This window comes from Pavona decussata, unplaced genomic scaffold, assembly GCF_977016875.1.
Source record: "Pavona decussata unplaced genomic scaffold, jaPavDecu1.1 SCAFFOLD_134, whole genome shotgun sequence".
NCBI classification, from domain to species: Eukaryota; Metazoa; Cnidaria; class Anthozoa; order Scleractinia; family Agariciidae; genus Pavona; species Pavona decussata.
The window spans coordinates 807,342-832,114 of record NW_028145547.1 but is presented as its reverse complement, the minus strand read 5'-3'; the positions used below and the strand labels follow the sequence as shown (position 1 = coordinate 832,114).

At 39.1% G+C, this 24,773-nt stretch overlaps 1 protein-coding gene across 2 annotated transcripts; it reads right to left on the bottom strand.

The window, feature by feature from the left end:
• Positions 1–1,902: 1,902 nt before the first annotated feature.
• LOC146467594 (uncharacterized) lies at positions 1,903–21,786 on the bottom strand. 2 transcript variants are annotated; one of them, XM_085125488.1, is made up of 18 exons: positions 20,889–21,786; positions 19,876–20,234; positions 17,568–17,732; positions 16,685–16,792; positions 16,211–16,336; positions 15,813–15,909; positions 14,923–15,141; positions 14,348–14,727; positions 13,874–14,041; positions 13,397–13,507; positions 12,789–12,905; positions 12,322–12,412; positions 11,560–11,934; positions 11,171–11,281; positions 10,378–10,488; positions 9,841–9,951; positions 7,128–7,228; positions 1,903–2,934 (listed from the first exon to the last, which is right to left on the bottom strand). In XM_085125488.1, the coding sequence occupies exons 1-18, from the start codon at positions 20,959–20,961 to the stop codon at positions 2,311–2,313; spliced, it is 3,447 nt and encodes a 1,148-aa protein (XP_084981614.1). In that variant the 5' UTR covers positions 20,962–21,786; the 3' UTR covers positions 1,903–2,310. The 2 variants fall into 2 exon arrangements, with proteins under 2 accessions (XP_084981614.1, XP_084981615.1); XM_085125489.1 differs by having other exon boundaries at positions 7,137–7,228; positions 20,889–21,169.
• Between the last annotated feature and the right edge of the window lie 2,987 nt (positions 21,787–24,773).

The following is a 24,773-nucleotide window of genomic DNA, read 5'->3' as shown; positions in this document are numbered from 1 at the left end:
CGGCCAGACCGACTAGTCTGTAAGTCGAATGCATCATTTTGAAGGGACGATGGTGCCGCAAAATCGTGAAAAAAAATCACTCCAAAAATGGTATGCGCTATTTTAAAGAAATTTGAAGGGCTAAGATAAAACTAAGCTTTCAAATTGGTACATTCCGTTTACGAATTGACCAGTCTGGCCAGCCAGTTCTAACAAATGGAGAGCGCCTTTAATTTCATTGCAGGGAAGCAGGGAGAATGAGTCAAGCACACACCTGACGTCAGCCGGGGATCTTGGCAGGTATCGAATACTTGAATTTAGAGGAGCATGTGCCCATGTTAGTTCTTTAACAGGGAAGGCAAAGATTAGCTAAAACAATGCGCATCTTGGTTGTAGAAGGCCTAGGCTGTGAGTTACCAAGGAAACCACGAGAGGGGTGCTGTCTCTTACATTGTCGCTTCTCTGGGTCAACGTAAACCAGAGGTGAAAAAAAAAAGACATTTTATTTGTGGTCTTTTGGAAAGCATTAAGCGTTGTAAGGCCCATGGTTTAGCGGAGGATGCACTACGCTTTGTTTATTTTTAGCGGATAAATCACACGTGAATGAAACAGTTGTAATGGGATAAGCTTTGAGCCACCATGCCACTAAATGATCAAATGAACTGCACCGCACAAACTCATCGCAATCAAATGCCCACGGCTTTAGCCCAACTGATTCGTCGAAAGGTGAGATATGTCACCAGCACGTAACAATGCCCATGCTCATGTATATGAACAGCTTGTTTAAGTGTGAATGTGACCTGCAAGCGCTCATGTCATTGCCCATTGCCATCGGGCAGCCAAAGTCAACACGCTAACACTAAGGAAGCGCTATTTCACTTCCACATAAGATAAAACTGGATCCATGTTTTCCGACTCAAAGAACACCAAATAAACTAAAACAACAGCTATTGACCTAGTTTTTTTTTTAATACTGTCCAAAACTGTACGGATTCCGGCAAAGCCGATCGATTAAATTTGTGCGGCTATCTCCGTTTTTGAATGGCCATATAATATTTCCTTTCTGTGATTGCATTGTGTGGTTTTGAAAGTTGTAACAGGACGAAAAAATACGAAACTAAATCTTGGAACGACTATGGGTCCTACTGAGACTAAAACAGCAAGAACTCCGTCCGCGTTCCTGAAATGACGCCACAATAGGTTTCCATCCAGATCCCAAATTGCAAGACGGTGATTCGAGTATTCCAAACTTTGAAAATTTATGGCGACGCAATGATTTCATCAAACGAGATAGTTTTTTTCAGAGGTAACGGAGGCGATACATAGATTTTAAAATTTCCAATTGCAATTTCCAATTGCATAAATTGGAAAATTCACTGCGATGATCACTTCTCACTTTCATCTTTATCCGCAGTTCATATATGAATTATTTCATATACTTTACATCGTTTCACTCCTCTCACGGGAAAATGGGAACCTACAATTGACCTTGCTCCCAATGTGTGGCTTCATAGCTCAGTTGGTAGAGCATCGCACCGGTAACGCGGAGGTCACGGGTTCGAATCCCGTTGAAGCCTGAATTTTTTTCAGGCTTCCAATTTCCAATTGCATAAATTGGAAAATTCACTGCGATGATCACTTCTCACTTTCATCTTTATCCGCAGTTCATATATGAATTATTTCATATACTTTACAACATAGATTTTATTTGACCCAAAAGGGTTTTCGGGTTTAGACGCTTTAAAAGTGGTCCCATAGCCGAATGAAATCGGTGGCTATAGAGCAGTGTGTAGGATCAGTAACACAAGAGTCATAAAGAATACCCAACGCTTCGATGATGAATATTCCTTTCCTACCCATAACCTGACACCGCTTACCTTGTGTCCATGAGCTACATTACATGGCAAAAAATAAAACTTTGGCCAAGTTTATGTTTAATTTATTGTAAATTTTTCTTGTAAAAAAAACCTTAAAAATTGCTATTCGTGAGTCCGCTAGAATGTGGTTCAGTAAAGGACAACTATGAAAATTGACAAGAAGGAACACATTTTGCTTTTATCCTAAACACGTTATGTTTTATACTCCGATTTGGCTTTATCTATTTTGTGGAATGTTCAATATTTTTTATTCTAGTTTTTCTATTCATGGTAATTATAACTTTATTAATAAAGATTCAACTGATTACTGCATCATCTTGGCCTTATTAGATGCACTTTAAATTATAAGTGTCAATTCTACAATATTCCTTGTTATGTGCTCTAGCCGGTACATTTACTCATAAAAAAAATGGCACAATCTAGCCAATAAAGCACGGTCTCACTAAAGTCAAAGCTATTTAATCCACAAATTAAGAGAGTAGCTAGAAGGAGTGTTGCAATTATCACCAAAGTCTCCATCACAGTTACTTGTACCGAACTTAGCCTGATCAGCCTCTGTGATACCAATCCCATGATCTGCCCTCTTGCAATAATCACCTCCTCCGCCAATCATCATCACAGATCCGTCACCAGTACTCCAGTCACACCAGAATGACAGGTAAGAACGGCTTTGAAGATTGCTGCTGCAGTACGCTTGGCTGAAACCCACCGTATATGAATAACGTCCCCCAAAGTACGAATAACAGGTTCTGCGACAACCGTTGCTGTTCCAGACGTTACCATTCCTGAAGTTTCCGAAGCTGGTAATAAAGCTTCTGAAGGTCACCCCACCAATGCAGCTATAAGCAGTCTGTAGAAGATATGTATGGGAGCTGTCGTCATTGCGCGTTATTCTGATGTAATAGCCTCGGACGAGCCAGAATGCGGGTGATATCATGTCATAGTTGCTTGAAGGACTGGTTACCCTGCCGTAAGATGTCGTTCGGTCGTACCACCAGCTGGCGTTGTACTGCATCCAGTTCGCACTGTCAGCATTAGAGAAGCGTGAGATTAAAGTCCAGCCACCATAGCAGTACACCTTAAAACACAAAAAGATAAATCTTTTAGTATTTTGCGTGGAACTAATTTTTCGAATTACATTTAGATAACGGGATCACGTAAAAGCTGGAAAAATGCATAGTGACCAATAAAGGAACATAATTATAGGCGATTATAGCATGGTTGCCAATCGACAAAAAAGTGTTCTGTAATTTTTTTTCCTCGCGTCGTGTTGTTGCTGAATTAAACTTGATACTGATGTCAACGACTTTGGTTGCCCAGCACGTGACCTAAATCTTCCTGTTCTCGGCATGGTAATATTTCTTTCCACGTTCAAACGACGGCTTTTGTCACGTTTCATATCAGAAGAAGCTTTCATTTTTTGATTAGGTTGCTATTTTGGCTGAATATTGTCGCTATACATTAGCAAGTTTACATTTTCCTGTTGAATCGATCTTATGAAAATGAATGAATCGCTCACACTGGACCCCGAATGAAATTTACTGCGGCTTCTGTCTGGGCGAATTTCATCCGCTAGTTGAGAAGACATGTGCTTCTTTACATTAAGGCGTCGTCCACACGTATCCGGAAATTTGTGAAAACGCAAATTTTTTTTTACGAATACGGCTTGCGTCCACACGTATCCAGCGTATTTTCCGGCCGTATCCGGAAATTTTTGAAAACGAAATTTGCATATTGAAATAATAAAACGAATCAAAAAAAAAGCAAAGCTTACTGTGATGGTAAGTCACAAACCATTTCACAGAAAGCTATACTGTTTGGCATTGTACTAAATCATTTCAAATTACGCTAAACCGTTTGAGAATTGACTTTGCCAATTTAACATTGACTACTTCACCACTTTTCATTTACTTTGTCCAATTCTATTTTGCCTGTGCTGTTTTACTAACGGAAGCTGAATTATTCACATTCATACTAGATCATTTCTGTCTTTCGTGTACCGTTATGGCATTGATAGCTGGACAGTTTTGCAATTGTCTAAACCATTTATTGTTTGGCTATATCATTCCATCAAAGACAACCTGTCCAAATGCATTCTAACTGCATCGTCTCTAAATTGTCTAAACCAATTTAAAAAGGACAATTAAACCATTTCTGTTTACTCTATATCGTTTGCACTGCTTGTATTTTTGGCGGTGATGGCCGCCCATACCATTTAATAAGAAGACACAACTCTGTAAAAGTTCAATCCAAATAATCAGCAACTTGAAAATCTAAGCTAATCAGAAAGATCGGCTATTTTTTTTTTCAATTCACACACTCTGTGTAAGCTTAAGAAATTCACCCTGAAAAAAATATTTTACCTGCACTCGATGTGGTTTATCAGTCCTATAAGCTGCAAACTTAGAAAGCTCACAAATGAACTTGGTGTAAAGAGTGACAACGATCGCTATTCCAGGCGTTGTCTTTCTGTCCGACCGCTTTCTGAACCACTTTTTGGGCAACGCATTCTTGGATAATCTTAACCCAGCAGTCACATACTTAGGCTGTTTGTGTTTCTTGTTCAACCTTCAATTATGTTTCTGCCAAGCTGCAGACAGAATATCTGTTCCAGTTCAAAGAAGTAATCTTGAGTAAATTCTGCTCCAGTCAGATAAACTCGCAAATAACTCCGCGGTGCGAATGGATTACAAGTTTGCTTCTTTCTGCTCTTTCAGTTCCTTCAACAGCACGAGAAAGGCTGTCAAACTCTTATCCGCTTTAGACAATGTCAAGAACGATTCTAAACGGCTGGCATTGATTATGAACCACATTTCAGAGTCGATAATTAGAGGAGTTTTTTCCGAAAAATGTCAAGTCTATCGTAACCTCGACGTGAGCTTCGACGCAAGTGTCATATTGTCATTCAGCTTTGTCAAACGCTGCAACATATCGCAAAGGTTTTTGCGCCTTTTCCGTTTAGTCGTGATTTACACTTGTTATCTTTGTTGTGTTGTCTTACTGGCAAAAAAAAGTCAATGGAAATTTGGTTGCATTTCGATTCTATGGCGGCTTTTGCCTTGCCCACTTTCAGATGTCTTTGATAGTCTATTTTATTTCCTGTTTTGAAACCTCCAATTCAAAGGCACTTCCGGTAAAATATATTAGCCAATCAGATTTCTATTTGCTGGATTTTGACATTGATTAGCTCAGAGGTCTTGTTTCCTTCGTGCTGACCAAAAAGAAAGCAGCCTCTGGGAACGAGATTGCCCACCAACCAAGTGAAAACCCCACAATCGCTATAACTCGTTCATTGCACATGCGTGCATTCACGAGTTAAAAAAGGGATATCAATTTCAGAAATAAAATGGTATGCTAAGTATTAGACATGGTTGCTGAAACAAAAGACCACTTATGTCAAAGCAATTGGCAAACCACAGTTCATAAGTCGACAGGAATACAGTTGCAATTTTTTGCGATGGTGCGAACGAAAGGTTTGAAGCGAGCGAGAAATGGGGGAGTGAGACAGGTGATGCCGAATTTCCGCGCGCTCTATTTGGATGAAACACGTCTAGAGGTACAAATAGTGGTTATCAGGACGGTAACAGTCATCTGATTTGATATCTGCCGCCCGGTTTTATCGACCTCTGTACAGGCCCGCAAGTGATCCCGGGCCGCAAATGATCTCCGGACCGGATATGATCCCCAAATTGGACCGCAAATGATCCCCGATCGCCTCACCATAAATTTAGAATGGAATGGAGTCAAATTTGGACAAAACACAACAGCCGTTATATTTAAACTATCAAATTTCACAACTTTAAAAATTACAATGTAGCAGTTCAGCGCAACAAAACAATTTACCTATGAACTAGAACATACATGTATATTTTTTTTACCATTACAACGCGTAAGATGTGGACGAATTGTACGAAACTGGTCATTTTTCAAATAGGGCTAACAATACGAAATAAATTTTAACAGTTCCATTCAAAAATAGTTAACTGGATCAGACTAACTTACTCGAATGGGAAAGCCTCCTCAGAGAGCATCACAATTTCGCACTCATGGGCATGTAGTAAGCTTTTTACTTTGACAACGCAATTCAAACGAACTACAATATACCGTTTAATGTCACTAAAGATATTAAACTCGCCATCTTTCAGCACCATATTTTGCCAACTAACGCAACCTTATTTAGAGATAAAACTAAAGAGAAGGATAAATGCCATCTTTGCGAACACAAACAAACACTAACACACTTATTTATATCTTGTTCATTTGTCAAAAGCTTTTGGACGGAATTTGCAAATTGGTGGAATACATAAAAAAACGAGCTCAACGAAGAAAATATTATCTATGGCTTCCGCACTAACAATATCGCGCTGCAACTTGGCCTGAACCTCAGTTTAATAATTGCAAAAGATTACATTTACATTGCCTCGAGAGAAGAAGACCCTTATTTCTTTGATACCTTCCTTGGTGTTCTGAGGAGCAAACTTGACATGGAAAAACCCAATTCAAAATTACAAATCAATCTTTAAATGCCATAGAGCAAAAAGCTACCTTTTTGCCTATTAAACGTAAGCTGCAACTTGGGTATTGTAAATTGTAATCAAACATCTTTTTTTTTTCTGTCATTTTTTTAAAGCTAAGTATTGTATTGTATTGTATTGTATTGTATTGTATTGTATTGTATTGTATTGTATTGTATTGTATTTTCTTAGCTTGTATTTATGTTTGTAACTGTTTCTCTGTAACTCTTCATTGGAAGTGAAATAAAAAAGACAAAAAAAAAAATGGGCCCATTCATTTAACAAGCGTAAGCGTCTTGTAGCTGACAATTAAAAGCACCCCGTGTGTAGTATGCAGAGTTGTTGTTATTTTTCAAGGTCCAGAAAAAGAATCGTTGCAGAAAAGCGTTTTCGCTCCATGGTATCCTCAGAAACGAAGCTTGAAACCTGTTTGCAGATGTAAAGGATGGTGCCTCCTTATACAATGATATTTTTGCAGGATTCAAGACTGCACGGGAAAAGCAGATCTTAGCAAGGGGCGGCCGTATTGGAATCCAAACAGAAAATTTGCGGTAACCACACGTTTTGCAGAGGTAATAAAGAAACAGTAGTAACAAAATGAGACGCCGTCCCTAAAGATGATCGTTCTGGACGGCGGTTATCGAGAATTATAATAACCATTAAAAATGTAGATTAATTCCTTTGACCAATCTACTGTCTGCAACAAGTGATGATCGTTTCGTGAAGATGCGTACCGTTACAAGATCAATGCAAATACCGTACTCACTTGGAAAGAAGATCCTCCGATGTTTATGTAATACAATCCAGTTGAGCGTCGCCCAGCTGAATAGTGGCTCTTGCATGATGCCGCTGCGGGAGCTATGAAATAAAAAATGTAAATGGTAAAAGTTTTAAATACCCTAGGCTCTGATGATAATACTTATTTATTTATTTTAAACAATTTTTTTATCCTAAAATAGTTAGGCTACGTTACGGTACTGTTGATGCTATTGGTTATTGCCGATTAATGAGAACTGAATGATAACCTAAGGCATCCCCTGCCTCGAACAAAAAGTATGGCCTTCCTGCGAACATAGACTCAAAAGCGTGCCATTTTCTATTTCGGAGAGTTCTGACTTGATTGGCTCCTTTTTTTAAGGACATAAGTTTCGTTGAGTTTTTTTTCTTTTTTTTTGTTTTTTTGTTGGTGAACAAATGTTAATATTACAGCAATTTTCAAACGAGATTTGTGTACGTCATGTCTAGCCGGTAATAATCAATGCAGACTACAAGCAGTCATCCTTTTTCCTCAGATCATACGTAAGAGTTAAAATTCAAATAACTTATTCAAATTTACGGTAAAAACGAGGAGGGATTGGGAGGGAGAGACGTCGCCGCTCGCGTTCCTCGACTTCCTTCTCGATCGAAACAAGGAAAGAAAATGCCGATAAAACTGCACATATTGTTTCTGAGTAGGAAGTTACTTTGGAACTGTCAGAGTTTTGTAGACGTCGAACAAAGCACTTGAGCTTCAAACACAAATTCCCAACCAATATGCGTAGTGACCTTGATTTCGCATTCTTTTCGCCTTTTTTCTTAAGGGGAAGTTGATAAAATGCGATTTAGACTGAGTTCAAAAATTGCCTTTATTAGGTAGGTCTACGAGACAATGTTTTGGTTCCAACCTCAGTTTCCTCCATTGAATGTTCAATGCCGACCAGTTCAGCGAGTTTCGTTTCCATTCTTACAGTGGCCGAACTTTAGTCTAAATAATTTTTCTTTTTTTTTTTTTTTCCCCACTCAGACTGCCTTTAGCATTCCTTTCTCAAGTCTGCTAATTCTATTATTTTGACAGTTTATAGGATCAAACAAAATCGAGCTTGTTAGAATTTCAACTTAGGATGATTTCGTAAATTCCTTCCTTCGTAAATTTCTGCCGGAATATCTTTGAATTTTTTTACGACAGCGAGTCTGAAATAAAGCCTTTCAAGGCAACTGATGTGATGCAAGAAGGAATCGAAAGTATCGTTTTGCAAACTCAAAACACAGTCAATATACTGGCCTAAACAAGAAGAAAGAGAATATTGAGTTAAGCCCCTGCAACACAAACCTCACAGTTATAATGCGGAGCTAAACCATGACAAAAAAAGCGCCGTGAGCTAGACTTAAATAGACTTCAGCCTTCCTTCTACTAAACGCTGCGCACGCAAGGTTCTAATTCAAAAAACGTAGAGGTAACGGTAATCTTTAGTCAATCTGCTTTATGACTCTGTCAGCTTGCTCTTCTCGAGAACATGCACTAAAACTACAGGGCTTGCAGCCCACTGTACTCTAAGCATGTTTGTGACTTTATGTCAACCAAGACCAGACGTTTCCCACAAAACGATAAGCAACGGTGGTATGCAAAAACACACTAATGGAGAGTAGTAACATGTTAGTAGAGTGTCTGGAAAGGGTAAACAATGAGAATGACAAAATGGTTTCCTTTTAGCTTCTTAACATTAACCTTCAAGAAAGTCTTGACCAAGGTCAAAGGAGTAGCAAACCTGCCTACAGCACAACTGGCAATTACATCATATAACAATAAAGCTTATTATACGGCCCAAAGAATGTTTCGGATTGTATCGTTAGATGAATCTCAACGGAAGTGAAGTCGTATTATCATGGACTGAAACGACCCCAGCTAAACCTACTTGAAACAACTTAAATAGCACAAGAACCACAGTCGCTTAAGAGAATCAATAAGAGACAGATAAACAGGAGAGTGCCACAGACTACGAAAGACAGAAATGACATTTCAGATCAAAATGCAAAACAAGCGATGGTTCAGTGCAGCAAAAACCTACAAATCACTTTGGTAACCCGCAGCAAACGTATAATTGCCCGCTCCAAATTTCATAAAGGGACTGGGCCCTAGTTAACACATTGTTCAAATTGCGTCACATGGACAAAAATAAACCCCATCACCAGAAAGAAGACATAAAAATTGGTAAGTTTACCAAGTTTGGTTATGTTTCATTGCGTAGTAAGTATAAATTATGCAGGCCTTCCAACCTTATTTTAACTCATTTTACGTGTGCTCTTCCTTCAGATAAATTACTCAATGCGAAAGATCCCCCGTTCCTGCGTAGACGTCACAATAGAGGCCAGACTCATTCAACAAAAACTTAAACTCGCCAGCGAATCAAAATGTCGCTGTTCTAGGGGGTAGTTTCGAAATTTCGTCGAGCCACAGAAAACCTCAGATTCATCCAAATCCATTTTTTCCAGGAGCTATTAATTTTAAGTTGCACTGTTTAAGCGAATTGGGGGCGGGTACACTTTAATTGGGTAATTTCAAACTGACTGAGATGATACCCGAGTGGCGTCTGGAACCTAGACCTAAGCAAAGATTGGTCAAAGACTAATTTCATATTTGGATGAGTTTTGAGTATACACTAATGACAAAGGAATAAACTTCAGGGAAAACAACTAATTGTATTTGGTCTTACCTTGGCAAAATGTTCCTCCGTAAGCACTTCTACACAGACAGGTAAATTTGTTCACACCATCTACGCATGTTCCACCGTTTTGACAAGGGTTGGACTGACACTCGTTTGTTTCTGTTGAGATTGTGATAAAATCAACTTCAATAAATGTTACTTGCATTTGTACAAAATGGTCACCTAAAACTCTGTTTTGAGTTTTAATGGGGCAAACTAAGGCAGGTAAAAATGACACACATTGCAGGTCATAGATCTAAGTGGCTAAACTGGTCCGGAGATCGTTTAGTCGAGCTCCACGTAAATACGTACCTTGATTTTATTCTTAATTTAGCCTTCATTGAAGAGGATACTGAGTTCCTGCCACGAAAACTTACCTTTCCTAAACGTTTAAGCGCGACTTTTTTGGGAAAAAAAGTCTCAACACATAATATTTATTTGCCAAAAACTATCACCATAAACTACACGATAAAAAGTTTTGGTAACTCTGTACGATCATGAACCAACTTAAACTATGTATCAGCAACTGCGAAATTGGTTTCTTACCTTGGCACTGTTTTCCATAGAATGATGATGGGCATGCGCATCTGTAGTTATTGTTTCCATCAGTACAAGTACCTCCATTCATACAGGGATTGCTGGAGCATTCGTCAAACTCTGAAAGGCAAAAGATACGCTAAAACTTCAACTTATAATTAGAATTAATGGTTTTCATCCCCATAACAGAAATATATAGCACGGCCAAACTTTATCCGCTTCCATAAGGCTAGATCATAAAGAATTTTATGGTTGGATTTCCTTTTGACGGCACAATTAAATGTCTGCGATGCACAAAGTACCTGCGCTTGATTTGAACGTTCATAATCGGTCCTTAATATTAAGGAAACCAGCACCAAACTTTTCCTCAGATGGCAAAAATATGTTTATAATGACTTGATATTTCCATGACTCAAACTTTGGATTTCTTACTTTTTAATAAAAAATTTAAGTTTATCCTCGCAACATTTACATTTTTGACCAATTTTAACGTTTGTTTATCGGTTTCCATTACTTTGAGTTATTTCGGATGGTTTTCTGAACCGAGAACCAAGGTTGCGGATGTGCGGTAAAACGACGTAATATCCACGTCATATGCAGTCAGTATCCCAGTTTACGGACCTCAAAAGAAATAAATGGAAGCACTTGGTATCCTCCAGGATTTGAAGTCATACTTTCAATACTCTTGAAGTTATTAGTGATCCGGTGGTGATGGTGGGGCAGTCTTGACACAGAAACTCAGAAAAATAACCCAGGCGTAAAAGGGTGAGAGAGAAATCAGAAAACTGAGTTGTATGCTTACCTTCACATGTACTTCCTTTGTGTGTCCGAGGGCAGACGCAAGTAAATTTCCTTTTTCCGTTCACACAGGTGCCGCCATTCAAACATGGATTGCTGCTGCATTCGTCATAATCTGAGCAGAAAGATGTTTGAAAGTGGCTTTCAAAGGAAATTAATTGTTACTATGACATAAAAGAAAAAACAAAAGAGTCAGTCTAATCAGCTTATAAGAAAGTCCGTCTCCTTTCTCCCCCTCCTTTTTACCCCTCCCCTCCCCCTTCCCTACCCATCTCCCCTGATTCAATAATAGTATCTCTCTGTTTCTTTTAGAATCTCTTTTGAGAATATACATTGCTCTCAGTATAGTGGAAGATAATGTATCTAGTAGGACAGAAACTAATTTGTGACTACCTTTCTTGCATGTGTACTGATGACAGGCAGAGCAATCCACGTCATTCCACATGTACCCATGCCCTGCCCCCAGGGTGTGGACGCAGTCCTCCCCTCTAAAGTCGTTTGGCTGGTTTTGAGCCCAGTAGCGAAATTTATCAGGACATCCATCCACCCAGCTGAATAATCCTTCTGTGGCAATGTCATTGTAACCGATCCACGCCTTGTCACCGTTGTGCCTATGCTGGATATATACGTTTTCTTCCTGGCTTTCAATACCAGCAAGATTTGCACCCATGGCTCTGCAGGCTATACTTGCATTGGACCAAGTCTCGCATGTTTCGCTGGTGAAGTAACAGGAGCCATTGTAGAAACTCCAGCCGGGTTCACAGACATCTTTGAAAAATAAAGTAATAAATTAAACTACGAAGCTGTTGTTGTTACCGTAATGTTAAAGGAGAGACCAATGCTACAAAAAAGTTATTTGACGAAAGAGAGAAAACAAAAGCTAACATTTTTTTAAGGTTATGAAACAACCCATAATTTGGCTTTCCTCCTAAGCAGTACCTTTTCCGTATGAGAATAATATTTGTCCCGGCTAAAATAAAATTTCCTGTTTTCAAGAGACAACTTTTGCATGAGAAGAAAAATTAGACTTGGGGAAATTTTTTATACAGAAGCAGATCAAATCTGATATATCTAATAACATTCTCTGGCGAATCGATTTGTAGTTAGACCAAGAATTGCAGCGCTATTTATAATTAGCTATGGCTCAGGGCCTACCTGGGAAAACTGCGTAAGACACTGACAGAGGGTCGTGTTGTTGCACAAATAGTTCCTTCACGCAAGCTCTAAAGCCCGTCTTGTTTATGTACTGCAAAGATAAAAAAAAAATAAAATGTGTTAGAAATTAGTAGCATGCAACCATAAAGACAACTTAAGAGTAGGTCTGTTCCTGAAGTTGCCCATCAAGTTGTAGATGAGCTCCCGTTTTGTTGGCATAAAGTGCCTAAAGGGTAACTATACTTCCCTATATAAGAAGCCAGTTTATCGCAAGGCCTCAGTTCTCGCCTCTATAATACCCTCACCCGTTCAAAAGGAGAAAGCAAGCTAGGACCAATTCTCAAACCAAGAATCTCGCCTAACGAGCTCTTAACGATCACTCTACACTATATGCCCACATCTCTTACGGTGCATTGCAAAACACTAATGAAGCTAAGATTAACTTACAAATGCTGTTGTTGTCTTACCTCAGCCCAAGCTGAAATAGAGTTGTACAAAGGGTTAAGGTTTCCTCCACTTGTTGAATGGTTTGCTGACACCAACACTTCGGGAGAGTCATTGTAATGCTTCTTAAACACGACATCCTAAAGGTGAAAAAATTTCACTGTTTGTGCATGATGGTAAAACAAACCTTTTGTAAGTTTAGAATATTTTCAAACAAAGAATAAAATAAACAATTAAAAAAATCAACCAAGCAATTATGAACTAGAGAATAAAACAACAAAAGGAAGGGAAGAAAAAATGAAAGAACAGGGAAGAAAGATAACAAGGGAGAGACAAAAAAAGGAAAGGAGAGATGAAGGGTTGATTAAATTAAAAGTTTCAGGAGTGCATCTGATAGAAAGTGAGTAAAAGAGCAAATAAAAAATGAACGAAAAAGCGAGTGTGAACATACGTAAGTTTGTTTGTGTGAGTGGGTTAGGGTGCATGCGCAAATGTAGGCACGACTACAAGCGTGAATGTATAAGTGCATATGTTCGCGATCAGACGTGCCGGTGGTCATCTATAAAAGGAGTTGTAACCGTTTAAAGACCGTCAGAGGTTGTAAACGTAAGTGCAATACTGGCCTACCTACCTCACAAAAAGCATTGTTGAAATGTCGGGATGGCTTGTTTGAATTGGAGAAGTATATAGCCCCATGCTCTCTAAACAGAGGTCGATGAAGCTCTTCAAAGGCTATCCAATCCTGCAAAGAAGCCATTGTTTGTTATCACGTTGTCACTTGTCAACCGTCCAAGAGGTTAATGTTTAAGAGAGAAGAAATAGCTATGGTGATCTTCCTATAAGAATACCCGGTGCAAGACTCTATAAATCGAAAGCAGCATATTTCCATTTGTGATAAAATGAAATATACCGATCGAAAACAATAAGAGCATGCTTCAAGAAAAACTCCAAGAACAATTGTTTTCCATTCATCCAGTCTTTTTCCGTACCGTCTAACATAGAGGTATAAATTGGATGCAGTTTTTCATACAACGGGCCTCGGTTGAGTTTTGGCGCGAAGTTTGAACTTGAGGAAATCATAAGACGAGTAACAACTAAAACCACTTACAACGAAAATACTTTGGTGAACTCCATCAAAGTTCTGTAATTCTCTGACACAGATCTTAAAAGAAGTTCTCGTGATATCTTCTAACCACACAGAAGATGCATCGTGCTTCACACCACGCCTTTCATGCTCCGCTGACACTAGAACTGTGGGCGTCGACTTAAACTTGCTCTGTAATCAAGGACAACAAAAAAGGCCCAATTTTCAACGGCAATATAAGTGTTTATATGTAGATAAAAGCGGTAAATAAAAATTTCTTCTGCCTAACTAAAACTCAAATCTTGAAATTCTCTGATTTTTTGGTAGAGATATTATTTAATTGACCGCACTTTTTCCCCGTTATGTCTAGTTCAATATACCTTCCAGTACACTGACTAAGCTGGTGCGAGGGTTTGTGTTCTAACCACCGGACCAGATCAAAAATTTAAAACTCAGTTTCAAAAAAAAAAACAAAAACAATAACAATTTGCCTCTTACCGAGGGAAGTGACACAGTACGACAGCTCGTTCCAGTCCACCAAGTCGGCATGTCCATTTCACCAGACACTCCCCCGTCAGGGGCCCCCTGGTAGGCAAGCCAGTCAACAGTTGCAAACGTTTCTCCATTTCTCTTCTCGTTTCTCCCAGCCTGTGTAACACAAACTGTAAAATTGTTTTCCATGATTTCTTCAACCCAAGCAACAACTGCTTCGTGGACATATGCGGGATCTGAGAAGTTCACGTGATTGACAGAAACCTGTATGTGAACCGGTTTGTCAGGATAAAAGACGTAAGGAGCCAGTGGAACTTGTTCACAAACTGCTTCAGCCCAAACTGGATTGTGGCGGAGGCGATGCCGGCCCTTTTGAGAAGGGAATCCTGCAAAAAAGTCAACAACACTAAGTCAATTCAATCCTATAATGGGACTACTGTTATCAGACGTGGACACTGTAGATGATGTGTTGTGGTGTTACTGCGGTGTTGTTTGAATCTCGTGTAACTGTCAGTGTCCACTTTACGTTTGTTCAAAATTTATCTGCAGCTGTGGAAAAGAAGTGAAATCAGTGACATTACCTGTACAATCACCCGGGTGATAGATAGTGAAGTTTGCTCTCAGATGGCACATTTCTCGCTGGAACACACACACGTTGTCATATGTGGTACCATTAGAGGAACACACAGGCTCTTCATACGACGGACAATTATCCACGCATATGCAGCGTGCGTCCTTGGGACCAAATGCCTTACAAACGGCGAAGTACGTACAGGAGACATTAATGCACGGATCAAATTCTGCAACATGAAATGCAAAGAATTTTATGTTTTGTTTTTCTCAATTAAGTACTCTAACTTTAGAGGGTTTATAAGGAATAAGTAAACGAAAGAAACAATATTAAAATGAATTATTCAATCACTGTTATGTAACGAGACTTTAGAATAGATTGGTGGTTGTTTTCTTAGAAGCCAAGCGATTGTGGCCCCTCACCTAAAGCCGGGTCATTTTCAGCATACAAAGAACTTTCAAATTTTATCCATCTCAACTGTCTCACCCAGTAAAGGAATTTTAAACAAACAAACAAAAAAAACTTCGGATGCTGTTTTCTGTTTTACAACATTATTATTATAAACGCCGTTTAATTTTATCAGATTCTCAGGCTCAAAATTTTAGCGAACAGATCCAAATCCCCTAAATCTACCAGCCGAGCTGCTGTTGGCTTTCCGAAAGTTCTGGCTGACCTTATGTCACAAACGACATTTTTGTCCGTTCGTTAAGTTTCGTAACAGGACTGGATTAATAAAATCAGGATTTCTAAAAGTAAGTTATTTCCAATATGTTATTTTCATTTTTACATGAAGTAATACATACATGTGCTTTTTTCATTTATTGAAAGCGTTCTCATTTAGCTCGTGGTGACTTCAAAGAATATCAGAAAGTAAACCTGTCATACAATATTGCCATTTACCTCCAATAACTGCGTAATCAACTGTGACCGGATCATGTTGGCTCTCCATTCCTGCCAAATCTTTTATGCAGACGCGGACGTAAGAAACGGTTGTTTCCTGTGATAAGACCAGAAGTGAACTCAAAAAAGTAAAATGGCGATCAATGCACTAAGCAGTAACTTGCTGCAAGGTTTCAAGGTTGCAGACAATTGTTTTACCTGAAACTTGGAGGGTCTCGAGGAGAATAGCTTGTGTTTTTCATGAAACTAATGGAAGGTCTCGAGGTGAATAGCTTGATAAAACACCGCCGGGTTTGACATGTAATTTAAAGGTTGTAAATTCATGTGACTGTCTCAAGGGTTTTATTTTTGTACTAAGTAGACCGAAAATCTTCTTGTTAGGAATGATTATAACTTACCTCGATCCAGGTGTTAAGGACGTTGTTTTCCGGCTTAACAGAATACACGTTCTTGCTATCGTATAGGTGATTGACTGTCACCATGACAACAGGAGGTGCATAAAACTTCTCAGTAAAATTAAGTACCTATCACAAAGAAAAATTCAAGAGCGAAGCTGATTAAACTGAGATTTGCTTTACTTGTACAGGTCATACTTTAGTTTTTTGGAACGTTCATGGTATTTTTACAGTTTACAGTCCAGGCATTCCCACGTGTGAGATCATAACAGAAAATAAGCGCCCCATCCTGTTATCAGCTCGCTCTTTTGATATCTCCAAATAACAACAGCGCCCGAGAGCTAACTCGAATCTCTATGCTGGGTAGTTGGTTGGGGAGAAACTATTTCTTTATTCATTTCCTGCTCTGATTTGCTTTTTTTATCGCCTTCAAAAGTTCGTAAAAACAAATACAAAACAAGAACAAATGATCATTACCTTACAGAAGGCGAAGTTGTCCTGTTCCAGGGGAGCCCCACCATTTTCAAACTGCAGTTTTCCGTGGAAAGTCAACTGAGCAAATCCCTGTGAAAAAGCCAGCCAGTCCTGAAAGAGAAAATAAAAAATGTTCACTTAGTTACAAGGTACTGATAATCTCTTGCTAAAGATCACAAACACGGAAAAAATCTATCTAATGCTTCCCTTTTGACCTTGTAGTTTAGTTTGAAGTTGCCTACGTTAAAAAAAAAAAAAAAAAAAAAAGAAGATGATGAAAATACTAAGGAAAGCAAGGGAGAATTCTTTTTTTTATGTTAACCAAACAGACTAATGGTGAAATGGTCTTTCGTGTCAACTTCATGACACCTCAATCATCGTCAGCAGTGGATCGACACTAAATTTTGAACTTCGGCCACAGTACTAATCAGCACCTCCAGCAACAGCAATTCTTTTCAGATTCTTTTCAGTTCTGTGAATCAATCCACTTGTTAAAAAAGCAATTTGGATTGTATTCTTCTTGCGTTTATCTTTCCTTCGCCGCAGTTTGCAGTAAATCTTTAAATTCATTGAAGATTTTATGCCGATCCAGATGTCCATCACAGATCCTCAACTTCCACTGTTTTAGCCTTGGCTTCAGTGTTGTTTTGGCTGTCCAATGTTTTGTATCTGTCATACGACTGTTTCGTGACTGATCAGAAACGGGTGTAAACTCGAGGGTATTTGAACAAAATCTCTACCGTTTTCTCCTGAAGGATATGATAAATTTAGCTCAAACACCGAATTAAAATATGCGAAAATCTGGCAATATACAAGTGTGTATAAAGAGGTCACGTGCGGTTTGAGGTAGGCGTCACGTGCGCGTTAGCATAAATAAAAAACTTACCACTTGCAGATTCTGATGTTTACCGTCAAATGTTTTCACTTCTCGGATACAGATTCGGAAATGATCTTCTCGTAATTCTTCTATCCACAAATTCATGGCGTCCTGTGGTCTGGTGCTGCCAGCGTGACGTACGGTGGCAAGTACTTTGGGGACAGAAGGAAATCGCTGTGAAGCAAAAAATAGAATTGTTTACATTTGGTAAGGGGTTACAGAGAGTATGGACTGCTTTATTTAAACCTTTGACCTTCTTAGGCAATAAAAAAGGATATCTTGTCACGAAAAGTGTTTAATACTTTTAAGGTCGGACAAGAAATCACATAAGGTATTTCTTGAATAGTGCAGGAACCACTTGTACAAACAGTAGCAAAGTGTAGCCGGATCTTTGTGTAGATCAGGGTCTGCAATGTTGAATAAAACGTAAAATTAAATGCAAGGCTGATCGGACAGCCGAAATAATTTTATTTCCCAATATTTCGGTTAGATAATACTAACCTTTTTCAGGGGCTGCAAAAAGCTAAGTAAGAATTGAAATCACAACTCTTCCCGATTCCCATCCTTTACTTCCCGACCCTCATATTCTAACTGCCATTGCTATGAACAGAAATGGCGCTCCAGGAAATGAAACTGTATTTACATCCTTTTCATCGATAATAAAGTAGAAATTATCTAACGAATAAGAAGCACTTGATTAGCTTTTCCAAAGACTTCTTTCAAAATCGTTCAGTTGTTTTTCTCCTCTCGTCTTTTTCACCCCCTCCCCCCCCCCCTAATTTCCGGTCAATCCCCAATTCCCCCTCCCCCCTGCTAACCTTCATAAAGAGACGTGCAAACCCTCATGAAAAGAACAGATCATTTAAGATGAAAACGACTTTTAGCTCAATAATAAGCTTAAGTAAAAACTGTTTTTCAAGCCAACTAATACCTAAAACAATTACGATAATCCTCACTTTTCGGTATGCAAATGATGTATAACTCCCGGCAAGAATAAAGAACAGGTCAAGTATTGCTTGTCTGAGGAGAAGGGGCAGAAGTCATCAAATATTACATCAAGGGAAAATTATAGCTTTTAAGAAAATACGAGGGCATTATTTTGTGAAGACGCGTTGTCTCAGTGTTTAAGACGTCTTGTGCTGATGATTTACACCACAAACTCATGGTACGTACTCCACTTTCTCTCAGACCAGCCAGGTTTAAATTTAGATGAGAGCCGTTAGCGAAATTTAACAAAGTTCTTGAGTTTATCCCCAGGGAGTGGGGGGTGGGGGCGGGGGCACTCGGGTCTATTAATGACGAGGAGGTGCGAATGAGGACAAATCACTCGATGAAATAATATTTAACAATAACAATAATCTATTTGGTCAAACTGGTGTGTGCCAGAAGGTAATTAAAAAAAAAAAAACGATTGTTCTCCACATACTCGGGTATATTAATGACGAGGAGGTATGAATGAGGACAAATCACTCGATGAAATAATATTTAATAATAATAATAATAATAATAATAATAATAATAATAATAATAATAATAATAACTGATCTATTTGGTTAAACTGGTGTGTGTAATCCAAAAAAGTCGATTGTTCTCCACATAAAAGCCTTTAAAGAGTCAAACTGCCAAAATCACTACTTCCCAGAAAGGTTCCGAAAGAAAATTTCAAACCCAAAAGAGTCAGCAGTTGCTCGGCAAAAATTAATCTCAAAGCCAAACCTCCCGTCATTAATACCTGCCTTCTCCGTTCGGAGATACCCTGCGGTGGATTGAAGTTCTCTCCAGAGGGGAGTAGTAATACTACTAATCACTTGGGGCCAGTTATTTAAGCAGAGTCTAACTTTGGCCGCGGCTTAAGGCAATCAGTGGCCCTCCAAATCTGTTTATAAGTGGTTTATTTTAAGTGGATAAATAGTTTTCTAGTCTGGGAAGCAAGCTTGGATATGAATGTTGGCAACATTGAAAATGGCTTAAAACATGGTGTTGTTAAACACCGTCTAAACTTTTTTTTTAATAAGTGACCCTTGGTTTTTATGGGTCTGGCTTAGGATAGGTAGGTTAGACGCTTTAATTACAAAGTGAAGCAACCCACTTTTCATCTTTGAGTGACAAAATATACCGCGCTAACACGTAAACTGGATGGCACAGGCAAACGCATGCAGAGGGAATGATGTTTTGGTTATAAGTAACACCAAATTCAAGGAGAACCTCCTAAATTCAATGTGCTACTTCCTTTGTGTTTAACGAATACTAAGTAACTTCAATTGTCTAAACTTATAAAATACGAGCTTATAAAACTTATAAAAAAGCAGCTACATACCTGTGCAAAGTCAACCCTTTCACACTGTGTTCCGCTGGTGAATGCATTGAAGGAGGCGGTGCCGTCAAGTGCTCCAGAAGGCGTGCCGCGAAACGCAACCCAATTCACAACAACAGATCCATTTGTACCAAGGCCTGATTCCAACACACAGACGCGGAAATTATTCTGCGTCACTTCGGCGGTCCACGCTACTGCTGAATCATGAACACTGGGAGGCTCATTTTCATGGCTGATGGATGCAAGAACACGAATATTGCCCGAGCTGGAAAATACCTGAGGGTATTGCACGGTTTTGCAATGGACCAAGTCAGAATATGACACGGAGAAGTTGACCTTTCCTTGCTGGAAGAGATTTTGCCCTGAGGGAAAATTGTATAAGAAACAGTCAAAAAGGAACAACTCAAAGGCAACGTTTAAGTTTCCAAGTAACTTATGATTTTGCTTTATCCTGCGAACAATTTTGATTCCAGGTTGAAACCCTGTATGTATTGCGCTGCTAACTTTCCCGGTTTGTGGAAATTTCTGGGTGAGAGGCCATTGGAATACAAACTATTCAGCTGTAGTGTAGTCAATTTTTCTTGAATTTTAATTTTGGGCGCCTATGGGAGGGGAGGAAAGTGTTACGACATATAAAATACATTAGTTTAAGGTGTATTCGAATTAAAATTAAATAATAGCAAGAAATTCCACCAAAAACAAATTGTACGCTATCTGCTGACAGTGTCCGTAATAGGTTTGCGCACTTGTCCTTCCAAAGAGGGAAGAAACCTCAACCAAATCAGTCAAAATTTACTGTGTTTTGGTAAAATATCTCCACACGCAACTGACGAGCTGCGGTGTTATTATCATTATTTACAAATTTTAACTCATTGCAGCTAAATTATTTTCAAATTGTTATGTGGTGTGTGATTTGCTCTTATCTATCTTCCTTCGATTTTGAGCTATCTCAAAGTATCTGAACATTTTAAACGAAACAAAGTTCGGTTACTAAGAAATTACTGCACCGGCCTTACCTTCAACCAAACAGGAAAGTGTGCACAAAATCAAAAGCGTAGCTAACAGCTGAAAATCTGTGGACAACCTCATTCTTGAAAGAGGACAATCGAACTGCTTTATCAAGGTCTCCACCTGTCTTCCTCCGGTATCCTTGATACCACTGGCCGAAATTCACGTTGAATTCTCCTTATTAGCGGCCCATCCCTTAAACTGACCAAGGTTAATATTCTCATTCTTTCTTTCCGGGTGGAAGTTTGAGGGAATCTAAATTTTAATCAAGGTGGAAGTAACTAGGAAAAGAAGCGACAAATTTGACAATTCAGAAGGTCAGAAAGTGATCAAATTCGCACCAGTCCTGAGAACATAGAATTTGATCAACAACGTCATTTGGCCAAGTGACGTAGCTAATTTATGAAAATTATGACTGGAAGTGGGTCAAAGGATGGAATAACCTTTAGTGGGTAACTCACGTTAAGTCGTGGAAACTAATAATAGCAGTAACACACGATATTGACAGATATGATTTAACGCTTATTACGTGGCCCTCTACGCTAGACTGAATCTGCAATTCTATGGTGGATTTTTGCCAGCCATTAAAAGGGGCGAAGTCGCAGGGTTTGGGTCAAACCTGTGTTGAAACAAAAACAATACACTAATTTTCGTACACGCAATGCTCTCAGAACCCGAGAAAAATATAGGAAATAATATTTACAAAGTAAAGAAACCATTACACAAAAACCGTAACCAATTTGAGCGATTTTCCAAGACACATGAGAAGAGCTTCAAATCATTGGTCCAGCTTTTCCAAGTTGGACTTCCACGCAGTCCATAGCAGTCCATAGCCAAAGGCATTAAGTTTAACTTATTGTTTCAGAAAACCTAGAGTTCGTTCCGAACAAAATAAATCATCATCTGTTACTTGCATTGAGTTTTTAGGTTTCTAAAATATAAAATAGTTGAGATAGCTCTGTAAGCAGACCTAGACTGTAGTAGGGATGTAGCTGTTATTTTAATGACCTTTTAAACTTATATAAACAAACATGCACGATCAATTTGGTGCAAGAATGTGCACGGACAATTGTTCCAGGAAATTATCTGCTCCAATAAGCGGCAGTCTCCTGAATTGATCATAACTTAAAACAATTATGTGAGCCGAGGAGAAATTTTTATTGTATATTACAAAAAAAAAACCTTCTGAGCGCGTTGTGATCATTTTTTTTTTCTTGTTTTCAAGCGTTTTATTTATATCCTCTAAAGTGTCGTTCGGCTCTGCCCTCAAGTAAAACGCAAGTTATTCTGATGGCGTTGAGAACGGTCAGACAAGCCTGATTGCCTTTCTTTTTTTAATTGAAATTTGCTGTTTAGTACGGGTTAACACAAATGCCTTCCTACTGCGCGTCGCCTCTTCTCGCAGTAAGCGATTTCCGCGTGCACTCGCGCGTCCTTCACCAAGGGATTACTCCTTACCTAAGTGGACATTACTGAAAAGAGATTTTACAACGGTCAGACGAGTAATGTAGAGTGGAATGTTTGTAAGGCATGTGAGAGATGTTAACCAGACCGGGATTCTGTATAATATCGAAAGGGACAGTCGCAGTCTTTTTCTTAAGTTTGCTTTTAAGTGCGCTGTTGCAAGAAATGTCAGAATCTCGATGTATTTGCGTTTTAAGAATTATAAGACACAACCCAGATTAGCGAGGTAATCCATAAGTTCACGCGATTCCCTTTTTCTTAAGTGTTATTGTTAAAGCAGTTGCCGGCGAAGGCAATGACGGGACGCCGGGGAAGGGGGAAGCGAAGAGCAAAATTATGTGGGTTTTGTGAGTACGATGACAGGAAAGAATAAAAAAATACTGGTGTTTGCATGTAGGTTTAGTGTACAGTTCAGTTTCTATGAAGCCATCTTTGAAGGAGACCATGACATCAAGAAATGGGGAGATGTCAACTTGATGCAGAAGGATCAAGGGGAGGGATGGGGGGGGGGGGGTGGGGTATGTATAAAGATCCATAACGACAAATATTTTCAGTTATCTAAACATTCAGTACAGACGATGAAAGTACTGTTGATATTGCTTAGCCATGCGCGTTGTCGGGCACGTGCCTTGTTATGGTTAAATTAAAGTATTTGTGAAGCCGTAATGCTGGACCCCACTGGCACTTTAAACACGAACGCGCTAAAAAAACAACATATTCCGACAGAAAACACTAATTGTCATCTTGTAATCGTGTAATGGTCAAGACGAATGAGGTGCGATACCTTTAGTAGCTTATTTCTTTCTAGTAATCGCGATACTCGAATTTCGCGAAAATCGAGACTCCAAAGAGACTGTCACCGGCTTGAGCGGTACTGTAATTCAACTGTGCGAAGCTTTGCATGCCTTTAATATCAAAAGAAGTTCTGTCGAAAAAAAAATCGTGCAGAGCTTCCACGTCGAAAAAACTAATACATGCAGACAAATCGGACTTAAAAAACAAAATTCGCCCACTAAAAAATTTTTATCCCCCCCGTGATTTTTAATGGTCCGCCCCTTAAGTTTAAGAAGTTACTTTCGTTCAAGAAGGAAACTGAGATAAAAGAAGACAAAAGCCTTAAGCTACATGTGTAGGTAAAGGTCTAAAATTCTTCCAACCAAGCGAATATTTGTTCTGTCGGATATAATCGAAAAGTAAGTACTCACTACTGTGCATATGGTTGTTGATGTTTAGCTATGTTTGATCGATATATCTTGGTTGTCCGTATGAAGAGGTTTCTTCTTGGACGACTAACCCTTACATTTAACTGAAAAATTGGTTGCCCGATAAACATTTTAGTTGTCTTGGATGGCCGGACAACCACTAATTTCGAGCACTGTTATTGTTAGGGGGCTGGATATTCAGGGTAATTTGCCTTTGGGGCGATTTGACCAACATTTTTATAGACACATTGTCCAGACCACCAGCTTGGCTTAAATCACTAAGGCCCTGTTCAGACTAGGAGCCGGTGAGGACAATGAAAAGGATGTTGTTCAGACCTTGGTGCCCACGGAGCAATTGTTTCCTCATTCATCCATTTGTCGCCTGCCATTTTATTTATTGTATTTCAGGGAGGCATGGGGAAAAAGCGCTGGACCAACGCCCGTGTCAAGGACCAGTCGATGCCTGAGTACTACCTGTTGAGGTAGTGCCCATGGCCGGGCTAGCTAAGACGCGATGTCTTATTATTCCATTTCTAAATCTGGGGGGAAAGCCCTCCTCGGCTGCGGAGAGCAGCTGAGATCTGCTACAACCGGCAAATAAAATCTCCGAGACGAATAGAACAGACGGCACTTGGTTCCAGCGTAAACTTTAATATGTAGCCAAATAACACTTCACAACGCATCATTATTTATGACTAAGATGGATCAAGTCGCAGGATTACATCATAAGTGAAATTAAAGAACATAAGAAACATTTCTAGAATTCTATTGGACAAAACGATATTTAAGCTCTGCAAAATTCTACAAAAACAAAACATACAACAACAACAACAACAACAACAACAACAACAAAGCAGGTAGATATCAGTTTAACAAAAGGCTAGCACAAGTTCTAGTTTACTGATCTGAAAAAATTCTACGTTGAGTTTTCTAATTAATGCAAAATTTAAAAAAGGAAAAATAATTCTAATTTTCTGCCATCACGCACCGTGGTAAGCAGATTTCATAGCAACTTTACGGAACTAGAAGGTCATCTAATTACACTTCTAACTTGATTAGTTCAAACAACGCGGGACCATCCCCAGTGTCATAGACCTGATTCAGTTGAAAAGCTCCCACCCTTGTGCACAATTCGTTGGCCAGTGGAAGACTTGACCCATGTTTGGGTATAGAGGTGCCTCTGGGGGGTTCAAACCGTGACCCTGTTTTAATAGAACAAAAAAAAAA

Coding starts and splice junctions, on each gene's coding strand:
- LOC146467594 (XM_085125488.1), bottom strand. CDS start 20,961: ATGAGGTTGTCCACAGATTTTCAGCTGTTAGCTACGCTTTTGATTTTG. Junction 16,337..16,684: donor ACAACTTCGCCTTCTGTAAG/GTAATGATCATT, acceptor TCTTTGTGATAG/GTACTTAATTTTACTGAGAA. Junction 12,906..13,396: donor TCAACAATGCTTTTTGTGAG/GTAGGTAGGCCA, acceptor TTTCACCTTTAG/GATGTCGTGTTTAAGAAGCA.